Source organism: Mus caroli, unplaced genomic scaffold (genome assembly GCF_978045245.1).
Source record: "Mus caroli unplaced genomic scaffold, Mus_caroli_1 scaffold_6, whole genome shotgun sequence".
Lineage (NCBI taxonomy): Eukaryota > Metazoa > Chordata > Mammalia > Rodentia > Muridae > Mus > Mus caroli.
Window position 1 is genome coordinate 107,459,629 of NW_028227261.1, and position 16,146 is coordinate 107,475,774.

Consider the following 16,146-nt stretch of genomic DNA (forward strand, 5'->3'; position numbering starts at 1 on the left):
TCTGCCAGTGTAGATTCTTGCTTTGCTCAGACACGCTGAACACCCCAGGGAAGCAGCCCTGGGGCTTCTTTAGTAAGGACCTCTGTCGGTCCCACGTACATTTGGGTACAGGTGATTCACGTGTACAGCCAGAGCTGAGAAACAGAAGTTAATTCTAACTCAGCAGAAGGTACGGTTTTTTTTTTGTTTGTTTGTTTGTTTGTTTTGTTTGTTTTTTTTGTTTTGTTTTTTGTTTTTTCAGATATGCAAAGGCACATGAACAGGAGCTGGCTCGGCAGGAGAGAAAGGCATGGGGCAGCAGAGGTGCTGACCCTAAACAGGACGAGCAGGGAGGGCTGGACAAGCTAACTCTGGCTCTGTTTGCCAGTTAGGGTCCATGTCCCGGAGGGTAGCAAGCTACAAAGGCTGAAATGGAGAAGTGAGATTCTGACCAAGAAAGAAGCCAGACAGAGAAAGGAAGGGCTGTCTGAGACCAAGAGGGAAATTCCCTGTGCCAAAAAAGAGCCATGATGCCCTTTAAGGTAGAGTGAGGGTGTGGCCCAAGAGGTGGCTCTGTCACCTTCAGGCCATGTGGCCTCAACAACAACAATGCTGTTCCACGCCCTCTCCTATAGAACAGACCTCAGAAGCCCTCTCTGACATGAATCTGAACTCAGCAGCGCCCTCTGGAGGGTGAGCATGTGTAGGTGGAGGAACGAATGTATAGGGACAGAAGAACCCTGAAGATGGTGTCTGCCTTGTGGGTGTTGGGAACCAGCAGCTTTGGGACCAACAGGATGGGTCTAGGGGAGTTCTCTGAAGCAGAGGACAGCCATAGAGGGTTTGCACAACAAGACACCAGCAAGCCAGTGTGGAGGGGATTCCAAAACAACAGGGAACCAACTGTGTGCTGCACTGAGTCTGGCCCTGAGCTCCCTGGCTTCTTGAAATCCTCACCAGCTAGTCTGCAGGGACCACCACAAGACTTTACCCACCACTTCTGTGTACCAAGGTCTACTTGAGTGTTTGGACCATGCGGTTTGTCCACCTCTCAAACCAATCCACGAGCAGGCATGCTCTGGACTAATGGGGGAAGCTATCTTAGAGACATTAGGTCTCCCGCTGAAGGCCAGTAGCCAGGAACAACAGGGCTAGGACCTACTGTGGGTAGGTCTCTGAGTACAGCCCTTCTCCCAAGTTCCTAAGAACTGGAGAAAGAAAAGAGTGGGCTGCCCCAGAGACCCAAGTGCACCACGCCACCAGCCGCTTCTCTTCCATCACTTCTCCAGGTCTTCAGAGATCAATGTCACACCCTCTCCAGGCTGATGCTGTCCCCTGCTCCCCACATCAGTCCCTGTATCTGAAGCGCTGATGTCATGGTGGATCACCTTCCATGCAGGGTGCAAGGAAGACATCGTATCCACAGAACAATGAGCTCTCTTCCTCTCCTGCTTCACCCTCTATGCTTGTCCTAAGATGGCTGTCTCCACGTTCCCCTCCCAAATCCGTGCCCCATTCTCACCCCTGTGACCTTCTCACCTCTCAGACCCTACTGCACTTTCTGGTTGCTCTAGGGACCACCTATTGTGAGTTAGCCTCTCTCTACGTTATGAACCTGTCTATACAAAGCAACGTCATGCTTAGAGCCCTGAGCATGTGGCCCACTGACCTGTGCCAGGATGTGCCCATGGGTGGCTAAGCCTAACGGACACACAGGACTCCAACACTGCCCCCAAGCAGTACACAGACTCCTGGATCCTTGGCTTCCCCATCTCAGCCAAGATTGGCCAAGGTCTTGGGGGTGCACTGCCACAATCCCACCCAGACCATAACCCATGGGTAGATATCAGGAGACCTGTGCTCTCAGTTTGCCCAGGTTCCCTCTCTGGTATAGACATCTGTCTAAGTCTTTCTAGCGTTAGCAGACTATGGTTCTTACCTGCCACACCCACATCCCTGCTGCCTGAGGTCTATAGTGTACAGTCCCTGCCTTATTTCTGTTTCCCTGCTCTCTATCAGAAGCTTTTACTGAGTGCTGAGCCCAGCCTGGGAGCTGTCTTTGCTTGCAGCTCAGACGCTCCTTGCTATTATCAAAAGGTGGGAGATCCTTGCAACTCCATGGTCTGACTCAAGGCTTTGGAAACAAACCCCTTTCTCTTCTCTGCAGAACACAGTCCCAGGAGGGAGAAATGTGGATGCTGGGATGAGGTAGGGGCTGCTTTGCCATGGGTTCAACACAACACTCAGTATCATTCAGGGTTATTTCCCTCATGCCGGGGACTTTCTGAGGCTCACTCCTGACTGCCTTGTCTACCTCTCCAATCAATGACCCTATATGCTATCATCACCTGGTAGAAGAGAACTGAAGTTCAGTGGGTCTGAGTCAATTCTCCAAGGCCACAGAGCTCATTTGCCTCGGCATGTCTTTCATAGCCATGCATGCAGGCGACCCTGGGAAATTGGCAGCTTGCTTGGGTGTGGGTGTGAGGTAGCAAAGGGCCCTCCTGACTCCCCCAGAGGATCTGGTACTTAACCTCACCTATTTGACAACAACCTGAGGCAGACAACTCACTCACGGGGGCAGCATGCATGCTCACCGGGGCTTGTGTGTAGGTGACAGCTTCCATGATTTCAGCGACTTCATCCATCTCCTGAAACCCACTGGCTTCTCCAGACGCCTGTGAGGAGATAAGTCACAACACACATGAGGCATGAGAGCAGGTTACACTGGACTGTGGTACTTTAGAAGGTCGGAGACTGACAAGCAGACTCCTGCGGAGGAGCCGTATGTGCATGCGTGTACATTTGCATGTATGTGTATATGTGCACTTACATGCATGTATGTGCATCTGTTTGACTGCATCTGTGTGGGTGCATCTGTGTTTGGTATGCATGCATGTGTGTGCACATATACATCCACATACATATATGTGTATGAAGACATGTGTACACATATATACATGTTTGTGTGGTATGCATGCATACATGAATGTACATGTGAATACATGTATGTGTGGTGTTTGTGCCTCTCTGTGTGTGTACATGTATGCAAACATGAGATCAGAGACAGGGTGGGAAAGGCAGAGTGCGTGGTTGGTTTTTCTATTTCCCGCCACACTGCTATTGCTACAATTCGTTACTTCACCTTCCGACCATGTGCAGGCTCCCTTTGCTCCTGGTATGTGCAAGGTGCTCCCTGGAACCCATTCAGGGAGCACTCATCCAAGGTGGCTTCCTGCTGTCACCTAACCTTCACAGCCAGCCCCTGTGTCTACCCAGGAGCCAGCGCTATGTCTGCAGAGGTTCCTCTGTTCTGGGACCTCTGGGTTATTTATACTTCAACTTGAATGCAGAGCAGAGACAAATATTTGACAACTTCCTCATCCTATCTCCCAGCTCTCTTGAATGGCACTGGCTCAGGAGTCTAGAAATTCAAACAAGCATAAATGCTACCTCTGGTGCGCAGATTTTTTTTTTGAAACACTAAATTAGTGAAACCAACTTCTAATGTGTTCAGAAGCTGACATCACTTAAAGAGCAACAGTCACAGGATTCGCCACCCGGCCTGCATCTGGCTTTGGCATGATGCTCCTGTCTGCCTGGAAGAACCCTCAGACAGTGTCTCTCCCTCCCTGGCTTCCAGCTCCTCCTCCTTCCCCTCTGCTCCCTGACCTGCTGAGCTAGGTCTAAGACTCTCTCACTGAGTTGTGTCTCTAAGTGCCTGTCATAGGTTGGAGGGGGGGACGGCCCCTGAAGTATAGCCCTTTATCCCCAGCCTACAAGGGGCTGTCACTATCAGTAAATCCTGGAGGGAGGGAAGGAAGGAGGCATCTTTCCTCCCTGGCCCCCACCCCACCCCCAGCTTAGGAATCGATTCACTTGCCAAGCATAAAATGAACCTAAATTTAGGTTCATTTTTATAGGACTTTACACCAAGAATATCTTAGCATTTTAGCTCTGATTTTAGAATCCTGACACCCTTCTTGGCAGGAAGGCTGGAAACCAGGCCATTGACTGCCACAGCCCGAGGAACACCTTATAAGACACACAGCCCCCACTCCAAGGAGACGGCTGAAAAGCTTTAAAAAGTGAAAGAAAGCCAAAAGCCCAAAATAGGACTTGGGGCAGTGCTGGCCATGATGAGAGGCTTTAGGCGGCGGCGGCATGACGCTGAGGGAGAAGAATTGCATGGGCATCCAGCCTTCCCCTGGCTGACTGGGGGATGGAGGCACAGAGCCCTGGGTGAGATGGGGGTGGGGCGGGGGAACCGCAGAGGCTCACCGAGGACTCTTGTGCTTCACACAGCTCCTCAGGGGTCCTGGGGTCTGAATAGATGGTAAGCTGTTGTATGGAACCCTGAGGAAGAGAGAAACCAGAGTCACGGGTTACAGGTGTACATGATAATGCCCACAGAGGACAGGAGTGTCCTGGCGAGTGAGGACATTGCAAAGAACCAGCCTGGAACTGTGCTGTCTATGGAGGTGCCAGGAATGCTGCAACCCTCCCCTCCAGCTCTCCAGGCAAGGGACCCTCCTTGTTTGCTCCCAAAGACTATGGACCCCCTTAGCATATGTTCAGAATATGGACAGCCACAACAGCTTCCTAGCATCTCCAGGGCCTCTGAGGGTCAGCAGCAGGCCCCGAAACATGTCTTCCTTTGCCCCCAAAGCTCAAAACTTCCTTGCTAGACTTTCTTGTGATGTGGCGAGTGGCCAGCGGCCTCCCAACCCCACTCCCCAGATCTGGAGCTCATTCTTCAAAAGACACCAACGCCAGCATGCGCACATGTGTAGCACACACACATGTAGCATGTACACACAGCCTCAGCGTCCCCACTGAGCTGCAAATAGATTCAATTTCTGCCCTCTAGTGGTGACTTCTTCATTTCCTTTTGGTTGGTTGGTTGTTGGGGTTGAGTTTCTCTTTCTTTCTTTCTTTCTTCCTTCCTTCCTTCCTTCCTTTCTTTCTTTCTTTCTTTCTTTCTTTCTTTCTTTCTTTCTTTCTTTCTTTCTTTCTTCCTTTCTTTCTTTCTTCCTTTCTTTTTTAAATTTTATATTTTAATTTTTAAAATTTTTTATTTTTGGAGACATGTTCTCATTTTGTAGCTCTAGCTGTCCTGAAACTCACTAGGTGGACCATGTTGGCCTTGAACTCACGGAGATCTGCCTGATTCTGGATTGCTAAGATTTTGAGGTGGGATCTCTCAGTCTGTAGGCTAACCTGGCACTCACTCAGCTCAGGCTGGCTTAGAACTCATGACTCACAGAAATGTGAGTACTGAAATTGCAGGTCTGAGCCAGGCCTCTTGTGTTCCCTACTGTGTCTGAGTCACCCTAGGGCCTCTGATAATGGTTATTTTCCCCAGAATGCACCTTGGTAGTCAAGTCAGTCTTCTGGTTTGTTAGTTTTAGGACATACTGTTTAAAAGAGGACAGAGAAGTGATTCCTGAATGCGATTGTTCAGATTTGTCCAGCATTACAGAAACAAACACAACTACCACTCACATGTGGAAATTAAATCACGTGAGACTAGCAGGCTTGACTTTCAGTCATGGCTTTCAGTGAATAAAGCAGTTCTGACTATTTTCCCAGACAGGCCTATAATTTACTATGCAACCCAGGCCAGCCTCGAATTCGTGATCCTCCTGCTTCAGTCTCCTGAGTGCTGAGATTACAGGATGGGCCAAAAAGTGCAGCCTCCGGATAGGGGCTTTTGTGTCACATTCAGCCAGCACAACAGACTGGGGCATACACTACTGCCTAACACTGCAGCCCCAGTTTATTGCAGAGTACTGGGATCACTGGCTTCCAGGCCTAGAGTCCTTCCCACATGGTGTTCATGCCTTTTGAGAGCATGAGAGTAAAATAATAATGATCATTGCTCCTCCTTAGTGTGTGGGAGTTCGTGTCCAAACTTCCCTGGTCTGTGGGGAGTGGACTGAAACTCACCGTAAATCTCTCCAGCCCCATGGCTCCAGCATTGCCCACAAAGATCCCGGCACTGGGCTCGAAAGTCAAAGGCCAGGACGATCGCTGGAAACGGACTTGGTTCTGTTCCTCACAGTCCATGAAAAGGGCCACTTCTTCACCCTGGACGGTCACGGCAAAACGATTCCACCTGTTGGTCATCACGGGCACGGAGAAAACCGCAGCTTCACGGGACACGTGGGAGCCTGGTTCCGTGTAGTAGAGGATAACCCGCTGGCGCCCATCCTCCACACTGGAAAGCCGCAGGCCCAGGTAGATGACTTTCTGGAAAGCATCGGTAATAGCGAAGAGCACGCCCCCTTGGGCGCTATTGGGCTTCACCGCCACACCAATGGCGAAATCCCTGAAGAAGGTCGGTGGGATGAGGGTCCTGGCTGGGCGGCCGACGTTGGCACCAGGCCCAAAGCTGTAAGCCGGGAAACCGCCATAGCCGGTGGTAAAGGACACAGATGAGGGTAATGGGACACCAATGAGCACTGTGAGGTCCAGGTGAACCCGAGAGGCTGACCCTGCAGGGAGGGAGAGAGGGAGAGAGGCCGTGAGTCCACTATGCTGGAACAAGGAGGTGGGCGCCATGGGAATCCACTCAAAGGAGACTTTCTGAATGGCAGTTTCTCAAACTTTTGAAACAAGCCCCAGTGCTGTAGTGTGGTGTACACTGGGCACAAAAACACATGACTGTAACTCGGAAACACCATTTTAGAAAGCGCTGCGTGGTGACTGTGAAAGCTCACCCGGGCCTTCCACTGCTTTCTCCTCCCCTTTAATTGTTGTTTTTCTCTTCTAAAAATTAAAACCATGCCGGGAAGGCTCATTAATTGATTGTACTGCCCACTAATGCGCGGTGATCTACAGTTTGGAAAAACACAAATCGTTTCTAGAATATGTTTCTAGAAATCTCCAAGTTAATGGAGATTATTTAACCAAGTGGAATCGGGCTGGATTGCTTTGTTTTACAAACAATGAGGTCTTCTGTTTAAGTGGCTCAGAGCATAGGGGTAAAGCAGGCACAAAGTGCGGGGGGCTGTTCCCTGGAGTCCAGCACAATTGAGCTTTGCTTCATAGTGGTAAACACTCATCATCATCATCATCATCGTCGTCGTCGTCGTCATCATCACCATCATCAGGCACAGCAGCAGCAGCAGTAGCAGCAGCATCTGCATCCCAGCTCTCTCTGTGTGTACCAGGCACTGCTCACGTAATTAAACCTACTTCATCCTCACTTGAGCTCCACAAGGTTGGGTACTGTTATTTCCGTTTACTCCTGAGAAAACCAAGCCTGCCAGAAGCTAGCAAATTTGCAAGCAAGATTCAACATGCAAAATTCAAAACGAGATCTCCCCTGACTCGAGTCTGTGCTCTTCACGAGCAAGCTTGGTGAGGTTGACAGACCACCATTGTCCATGAACAAAAGCTACAAGCTGCTCCAGGGACCAACACACATCCCTGAGCTGCCTCGGAAGTGACAGAACTGAGCGAGAGAGGAATGCAGGACTCAGGTACAGTGGACATACCCATGCCACTGAGCCAGTGGACATGGCTTCAGGGCCAGAGTCAGATCCTAGAGCAATGAGCCTCAGAATGGAGCAGTGGCAGACAGATAGAAGGGCGGATATCCTAGTGGCCACCTGGACTATAGCCAACAGTCAGAGGCCCCTAGTCCATGGCTAGGATTCTCTCTCTATCCCATGAGGAAGCCAAAGGAAGACCCATATGAATGATCAAGACTGTCTTCCCTAGTTAGCGTCAACTGTCAACTTGACACAGCCCAGAATTATCTGTGGGAGTCTCAGTTGAAGCATTCTCTATAACTGCACTCTGGGGGAACAGTTTCTTGATGGCCAATTTGTATAGAGGGCAGCAATTCACTGTGGGGTTTGTCAACTCAAGGCAGGGGGTCCTAGACTAAGAAAGCTAGCTGAGCGGAGGTTAGGGAGTGTTTAGCAGTGTTCCTCTGTGGTTTCTGCTTCAAGCTCCTGCCTTGAGTTTCTGTTCCAACTTCCGTCAGTGCTAAATAGTGTTTTGGAAGAGTAAGGTGAAATAAACCCTGACCCCCTCAAGTTGCTTTTTGTCACAACAGGAGAGTAAAGTAGAATACCATCCATGTAGCCTCCAGTCAAAGACAGTAGACACAACAATCCTTTCTGTTACAGCTACACAATAGTCAAGACTTCCCTGGACTGGATCCTTGAACACCTTGTGCAGAGTGGTCACTGCTGTTTTTTCATCTTTTGTATTCCTTTGTCCTTGCATCAGCCCTGGAAATCAACTGCTCCTAACCCATTTTATGGATGAAGAACTGAGGCTTAGGGCATGAAATCCTAGCCTGAGGAGACACAGTCAGTGATGGGGAGATCTGCGAACCAAAGCTAGCCTGACTTCCAGTTGACTTGATATCTGAGTTTGATTAGAAGGGGGGTTGCCACAAGAGTTCTGGATGAAACTCAGCTGAAGGCAGATCCCGAACACCAACAGGACCCCGAGGTAAGGGTCACAGTCACATAGTCAGCAGCTAGCACATGTGTGCCTGACAGTATGTGTGTGCCTCTGTGTGTGTCTGTATGTATTTGTATCTGTGTGTATATGTCTACATGTGTGTGTGTGTGTGTGGTTAAGCCATAATGTGTTTTGGTTATATAGAAGAATATAAAGAGTAATATGGAGACTCATCCAAAGGTCAGAATGACAAGTGCTATGTATATTTAATCACAGTGGGGGACACACGTGAGCTGAGGAGGTGGCTCAGTCAGTAGTGTTTACCATGAAAATCTGAGGACTTGAACTTGGATCTCAGCCTCCACATAAAAACATGGCTGTAATGGCGCTCCCTGTATCCCAGTGCAAGGAAAGCAGAGGCAAGAGAATGCTTGGAGCCTGCCGCCAGCTAGCCAGCTGGCCAGCTGGTCCAGACAGACTGAATCTGTGAGCTCCAGATTCAGTGAGAGAAGGAAGTCACTCAAACTTGACTTCTGGCCTCTGAGTGCTCACGTTCTCTGTCTCTCTCTCTCTCTCTCTCTCTCTCTCTCTCTCTCTCTCTCTCTCTCTCTCTCTCTCTCTCTTTCCCCCTCTGTCTCTGTCTCTGTCACACACACACACACTCACACACACCTACCGCACATATGTCCATGTGTTCATATACACAAGTAAACTTATACAAAGAAAAGCACTAGTCATCACGCAGGATAACTGAGGTGATGAAACGACACAGTGTGGGATGCTGGCACAGGGCTCATGAGCAGTAAGTGGTGGTGACCCTTCACCTCTGCCCTTCCCATCACTGTCATGGACTTTCAGGTTTGGAAAGGATACAAACTCCGCCTAAGCTGTGTTGTTAACTCCTCCTGTTCTGGCATGGGAACCACTAGCTAAAAGTAGCCATTGAACACTTGGATCGCAGGTCTTCCCTTTGAAATATGCTGTGCTAAATGCAAACTGGATATCAAAGACTCAATTTGGGGAAAAAAAACAGTGTAACATAGCTAATTAACGATTCTCATACTGGTTATGATTTCAAATGATAATTTGGAAGTTTGAGGGTTAAATGTTATTTCATTTCAAAATTTTTTAGCTGAGTCTGGTGATGCAGGCCTATGATTCCAGTTACACAGGAGACTGAGGTGGAAGATGGTAAGTTTGATGTCTGCTGTGGATATGTTGTGAGTTCAAACCCATCCTGGGTAATAAGACCAGGTTTCAAAACTAAACCGAAGAAAGGATTGGGTGGCTATGCCTGGTGGCCCACACCTTTAGTGCCAGAACTCAGAAGGCAGAGGCAGATGTATCTCTGAGTTTGAGGCCAGCCTGGTCTACAGAGAAAGTTCCAGGATAGCCAGGGCTACACAGAGAAACCCTGTCTCAAAAACCAAAGGAGAGGAGAGGAGAGGAGAGGAGAGGAGAGAGAGAGAGAGAGAGAGAGAGAGAGAGAGAGAGAGAGAGAGAGAAGAAAGGAGAATGGATTAAAACTCCCTGGATCCACACTTGTCCAACAGGCACAAGGCCCTCAAGATCTGCTCTCCATTCCAGTCCCAGTGTGAAAAATTAGAAACTAAAGGATAGCAGGCAGAAACAGCACGTGCCCTGCACTCCTCTTAAGAGCCACCGCCAGCTTTGCTGACCCTCTCCAGTCCATTTCCTCAGCCCAGGCCCCTCGGGGACTCCATGTCACCATTCCCTCCCGTGCCTCTGTTTGCATTTACTATGCAAGCCTTGTCTGTAACAGAGTGCAGGGCCACCACAGATGACTCCAACCCTCACACAAACACTGGCAGGCCGCCTTGGTCCATCCCTCGCTTCTTTCTCCCCTCTCCTCCCAACATCATCATTTTCGGATTAATCCTTGTTGAAGCTGGGCCCCCTCCTACCACAGGTGCATGAGCTGCAATGGGCAAGGTCGATTTTCTGGTGATGGAGAGGGAGGCTTACGTGACTTTCCAGACCAATTTGCTACAAATTCCTTCATCCTCGCCTCCTCTGCTTATGGGTACAGGCCATCCCACTGCACAGATGACAGGGATTTGTGGGTGACAAGGGTCTGTTCACTTACAGTTTTATTTGCTGCTGCTCAAGTGCCCTTTGGAGATTCTCTTCCACTGACCACACTCACGGGTGGCCTCGGATACCCAGGCTGAGGGGAGGTAGAGAGACTCACTTGCAAGAGGTCCATTTTAATTACAGCGGTATGTTTAAGTTTTTGAAATGTTTATTTTGATTATTATTATTCTAATTATGTGTGTGGATGTGGGTGCATGAGGGCAGGTTACCTTCAGAGGCCAGAGGTGTCACAGCACCCTGGAGCTGGAGTTACAGGTCGTGTGAGCTGCCTGAGGCGGGAGCTGAGAATCTAATTCCGGTCTTCTGGAAGAGCACTATATGGCCTTCTCAACCTCTGAGCGTCTCTCTAGCTTCACTATGTTTAATTTTTAACATTGGCTCCCAGGAAGTATTCACTGTATTGTTGCTATTATTATTGTTATTGTAAAGAGGGTCTCACTAGGTAGTCCTGGCTGGCCCAGTGTTTTACTCTAGACCAGGCTACCCCCAAAGTTTTCAGAGATCTGCCTGCCTCTGCTCCCCAGTGACAGGATTAATAATGTGTGTCATGGTGACCACAAGGATTCTTTAGGACACACTTCACTGGAGACACTTCACAACTTTTATGAAGATGACCACCCTCTTTACCTAAAGAGAAAATCGGGTCACATAGAGTCCTTGCTTAGAAATCTTCCATGGCCATCTGTGGTCTCCAGGGTCAGGCAGCCACCCAGGGACTTGAGAGACCTTTTCTGTCTGTGCCCAGTCATTCTCCCCTGACCTCCTAAGATAATCTACAACGGCCCCTAGAGTGCTCCTCTGTTGTTACAGACCTACATCTACCCCAATGCTTTCCCTATGACACTCACCCCATCCACCCAATCACCTTTCAGAATAACTCCTCCTTCTCCCCCTGTTCCTCTTCCTCCTCAAGACTCAGTCCAGGACCCCTCCCCTGCAGCCATTTTCCCTTCACTGCCCATAAGCTCTTCTTGGTGGAGCTGCACTGTAAGCCTCCTGCATCCACACTGGGGTCTTCTATCACAGCCCCTTCCTCATGTCACCATTTACTGCTTGTTTCTACTCCCAGTGAATATTGTGTACAAGGATTTCACCGTTCATGGTTCCCAGGACCCAGGCCAGTGAGGATGAGTATAAAAATGGACAAAGTAAGGAGTCAACAGAAGGCTGGATGGCTGGATGGATGGAAGGGAGGATGGAAACTTCCGACCTCCGCATTTTACAGAACACAAAGCCAAGGTTAATAGAGGGAAAGTGTCCAACAGTCATGAACCCAGACTTAATTCTCAACTGAATACTATCTTCTCCAGTTTATAGCCTGCTTTAAAACAGCAAGACAAGACATCCATTTGAAGTAATTTTAGTTTGAGGCTCAAGCCCCACAAGGCATAGGTTAAAAGAACAATAAATCTGGTTAAATGTAACTAGACAAAGCAAAGGCTCACAATAGTGATTTCATAATTTAAAGACATAAATCTGGTTAAATTTGCCTACAAAGAAATAAAGATCTGAGGACCAAAACATTTTTTAAAAATCATAATAATATTAAACCCCACAATGTCAGCTTAAAAACCAAGAACCAACAGAAAAAGCAGAAACCAGACGTCACAACGCCACTCCTTTAACACGCAAAGCAGATGGGTAATGCCACAAGTCAGTAGAGTGATGGGTGAAGACTAGGAAGTTCTATAGACAGCAGGAAAAAACGAAGGCGGCTCAGATGTAAGTATATGAAAAACGTTTGACCTCACAATGAAAGAAGAGCAGAGCTGCAAGGCCAACCCATTTTCCTTATCAGATTGGCAGCAATCAGAATGTTGGCTAATCGAAAATGCTGGCAAGAGGCTGAGGCAGCATGGGCCCATCTCCTGCTCTGCTAGTGAAATCCTAAATTGTGTCATATCCATGGGATGCAATCTGACACCTTCCAAAAGTACCAATGCATATGTATTCTTTGACCCAGTGTGAATGATAAAATATATTCACTCAAGGGAATTAGATGTAGCCTCCTGAATGCTGTGAGTCCTTAGGTAATGATCTGAGCAGTAGCCAGGATACAGTCAATAAAAAGAAAAGAATAATTACCAGCAGGAAGTAGCCTGTAGCAAATACATAAGCATGCAAAGGGCGTTGAAGGCCATAGTCATGCTCTACATACTGTTCTTAGCCACAGTGAGCTACATGTGTAAGGTAGCCCAAGAGATGGTGCTGTCTAGAGGCTTCAAAGCTCTTAATTCAAGTATATCCGTCAAGTTCCAACATGCATAATCAATGCATATAGTAGAATATATTAGGATCTCTCCAGAAGGATTTCCAAGAAACTGGGGCTAGAAATCATGTCCAGATAGGAAGTAGAGAACGGAGGATAGATGACGCCCCTCTTCACTGGGTACCTTTACATTACACCAGTCACCTGGTGTGAAAAATAAAGATATTTATGTATTCTTAAATCCTTGAATCTGTTTTTAGAAATTTAGAAAGAACTTGTGCCAGACATAGGGCATATATCTTTAATCTCAGCATTCAGGAGACAGAGGCAGGTAGATTTCTATCTTGAGTCTTGAGTCTTGAGGCCAGTCTGGTCTACATAATGGGTTTCAGGATAGTCAGGATTACATAAAGAGACCCTATCTTAAAGAGAGAGAAAGGAAGGAAATTTAACAACATACTTTTTCATTAGGGTGAAGCTATCTTTGTAAGAAAGAAATGGGGAAGAAGGAAGAAAGGCCTACTCAGGTTTCCCCCCTCCTTGTCACAGCTCTAGATAAAACACCAAGCCCCAAGTATGTGACCCCTTCTTTGTCTTGTCCCCTCATCCCCTCCCCTCTCTTTTACTGGGAGGATGGGAAGCTCTCTGGTAGGACCCTTCAGCGTCTGCAGAAGTTGTGGGTCCATTAGGGTAAGTGGGCTGGCTCACATCCAGGGCTCTATTTCTGCGTAGAGTTCAGGGATCAGATAACGGCTCACCTAGGCTTGCATGTGGCCATCTCATGAATTCCTATTTCCAGGGATCTGTTTAAAGTGTTTTTCCATAATCCTATCAATCAACCTCCTTGCTTTATGGGCCAGGGAACTGATGGAAAGGAGGAAGAGACATGGTCATGAGGCCTAGCAGCAGAATCTGGGGTTATCCAGACCCCAAATCATAAATCCCTCAAGATCCCTGGCTACCCAGCCTTTCTAGACACTGACCCATAGTCTGCCGGCTGGCAAAGGGGAGATGAAGAGGAAGCAGGCTGCAGTGGAGGACTCCTTTAACTTTGGTCAGAGCTGGGTTCCCCTCCAGCCTCTACCCTCTATCAAACATGCAGCCTTTGAGTAGATTACCAGGTTGACATGGGGCCTTCCTGCCCACTTCCCTTACGGAGATCCTATGGGATGGCGACATGGTGTCCAAGTTATCAGCAAGCTGTGCAGCTTGCAAGGCATAAACTTAGCAAAAGCTGTAGTCTGTAGACTCTCTCCAGATACCCTCTCTGCTCCCGCCCTCATCCGAAAATCCCAGACCAGCAAGAGAGGACAAGTGTGCAGACGCTGGGCCACAGGCTCTGTTTCCATCGACTCGGCCTCAGAAAGAGAGCCACAGAGTCTGTTACAAGCCCTAGTCCTCAGCCTTGCTCTCAGCAGTCCAGCCTTCCTCCACAGGCATGGTCCCACGGTGGGTGCGGTATGGCGGGGAATGACCCCTGGCCTGGAGTGACCCACACTCAGGGCTGGGCCTGTGCCTGCTGGCTCATTTATCCCTGGCTTCCAGCGGAAAGGCCACCTGCTCAGGCAGCCACGAGGGGCGGGAAGGAGGAGCCTGGGAGCCAAGAGAAACAGGCTCAGCAATTTGGTCCATGACTTGTCCTGGGATGGCTTTGTGCTGGGGGCAAGGGAGAGAAGGAGGTCACAGCTGGTGGGAAGAAATCTCTCCATCTCAGAGCGACAAACCCTGGAAGTCTGGAAACTCTGCTGGTGGGGGCTGTTAATGGGACTCTCTGGCCTGGGGTCATTGAAGTGGCTCACACTTCTCCACAGATTTTAACATTTATCATAGGGCAATTTGAACAAAACTGTGTCTAGAACATTCAGCATACACTTCTCTCATTATTATAATTACCTTGTTATTTTTCCATGTAGTCCCTAAATTGGAGGTCAAACTGGCATGAATGGATCCCATCCTTGTCTGTGTGTGTGTGTGTGTGTGTGTGTACATTTGAATGAATGCATGCATATGCAGAAGCTAGGGGCCAACCTTTCACTCCTCAGGAACCACTGAGACTGGGTTTCCCCCTGGCCTGGGGCTCGCTGATTTGGCTAAGATGGGATTGCTGACTAAACCAACATCCAGGCTCTGAGTCTAAAGTTCTAATGAGCATCAGTAGGGCCAGCCTCCAGCCTCACACCCTACAACCACCTGCGTGCTCATCCATCAACTAGATGTGCAAGCTCCTTCCATCTCCCAGGGAGCCTCTTCAGAAGCCACACAGCCTCGGGGCAAGCAGTGAACCCCCAGGCAGAAGAGGTGGGGCTCAAGTTCACTCAAGTTCTCAGCTGTGCTGCTCATGAACTACCCCTCCCTGTCTCAGAACCCCAATCTGCCCCGGATTAAACAAGATGAGCTGTCTGTGTATAGCTGCTGCCCTCAAACACCTCGTGGGCTTGACTTTAACTTCAGTCTTGCTCCTTTATTTCTTTAATGCATAGGAGTTTCATGGGGGATGTGGGGGGTTGGGCATTGTTCAAATAAAGTCTGTCCCCATGCTGTGCTTCGTATAGTGCTGAAGATACAGAGGGAGCTGAACCGAAAAGAGAAGCATTGTCTAGGAACGGTTAGCGGTTATCTGTTCATGCTATTTGCGAGCTCCAACGCTTTCAATAGCTCCCTGGTTCCTTCAACACAGAGTCAAAATTCCATTCTGGGCACATCTGGGGTCAGGGGTAGAGCCTAGCATATATGAGTTTCTGGATCTATCTTCAGTGGAGTGTGAGGAACACAGAAATTATCATCTTCTTACCCTCCTCTCTTTCCTTCCCTCCTTCTCTTCTTTCTTCTGTTCACTATTATTTTTTTAAAGTTTTTTATATGCATGAGTGTTTTGCCTGCATTTATGTCCCTGCACCATGAACAAGCAATTTCTGCAGAGGTCAGAAGAGAATGTCTGATCCTCTGGAACTGGAACAAGAAATGGCTACACGGCACTGTGTGGCTGCATGGAGGTGAGCCCAGGTGCTCTGCCAGAGAGTGGGTGCTCTTAAGCACAGAGCTATCTATCTCTCCAGAACCCTAATACTATCTTTTGCATCTTCTCACCAGTATTTCCAGGCTCGGTCAATTGTACCCCAATACAAGGAATTCCACTTTCATCCTACAGGCATCCCTCCCTGTACACTCACAGGGTTTGGCAGAGCTGGTAGTCTGCAACGTGGCCTGAGGAAAGGAAGACAGACAGAAACAGCCTGGGCCTCTTGCCCTTGGAAAGTTCGGTGCAGAATCCTCAGTGATTTCAGGGTGGCCCCTCCCTAGGGCATAGGGAGAAATCATCAGAAGGCTTTAGAGAACACTGCAGAGGAAAATCTGAGCAGTCCCCACAGGGTGCCACTCTCTTCCCAAGGGTCCGGATGCCAGTTTCCATGGAAACCAGG

The 16,146-nt window shown here is 48.7% G+C and overlaps 1 protein-coding gene across 1 annotated transcript in view; it reads right to left on the bottom strand.

Moving 5' to 3' along the window:
- The window catches only part of Col15a1 (collagen type XV alpha 1 chain), a 104,722-nt gene that overhangs the window by 61,124 nt on the left and 27,452 nt on the right, over positions 1 to 16,146 (bottom strand). Inside the window, exons 3-5 of the mRNA XM_021160109.3 lie at positions 5,929 to 6,476; positions 4,261 to 4,335; positions 2,577 to 2,657 (exon numbers count right to left, since the gene is read on the bottom strand). Of these exons, the coding sequence (XP_021015768.1) occupies positions 2,577 to 2,657; positions 4,261 to 4,335; positions 5,929 to 6,476 (704 nt within the window). The remainder of the gene's footprint in view (positions 1 to 2,576; positions 2,658 to 4,260; positions 4,336 to 5,928; positions 6,477 to 16,146) is intronic.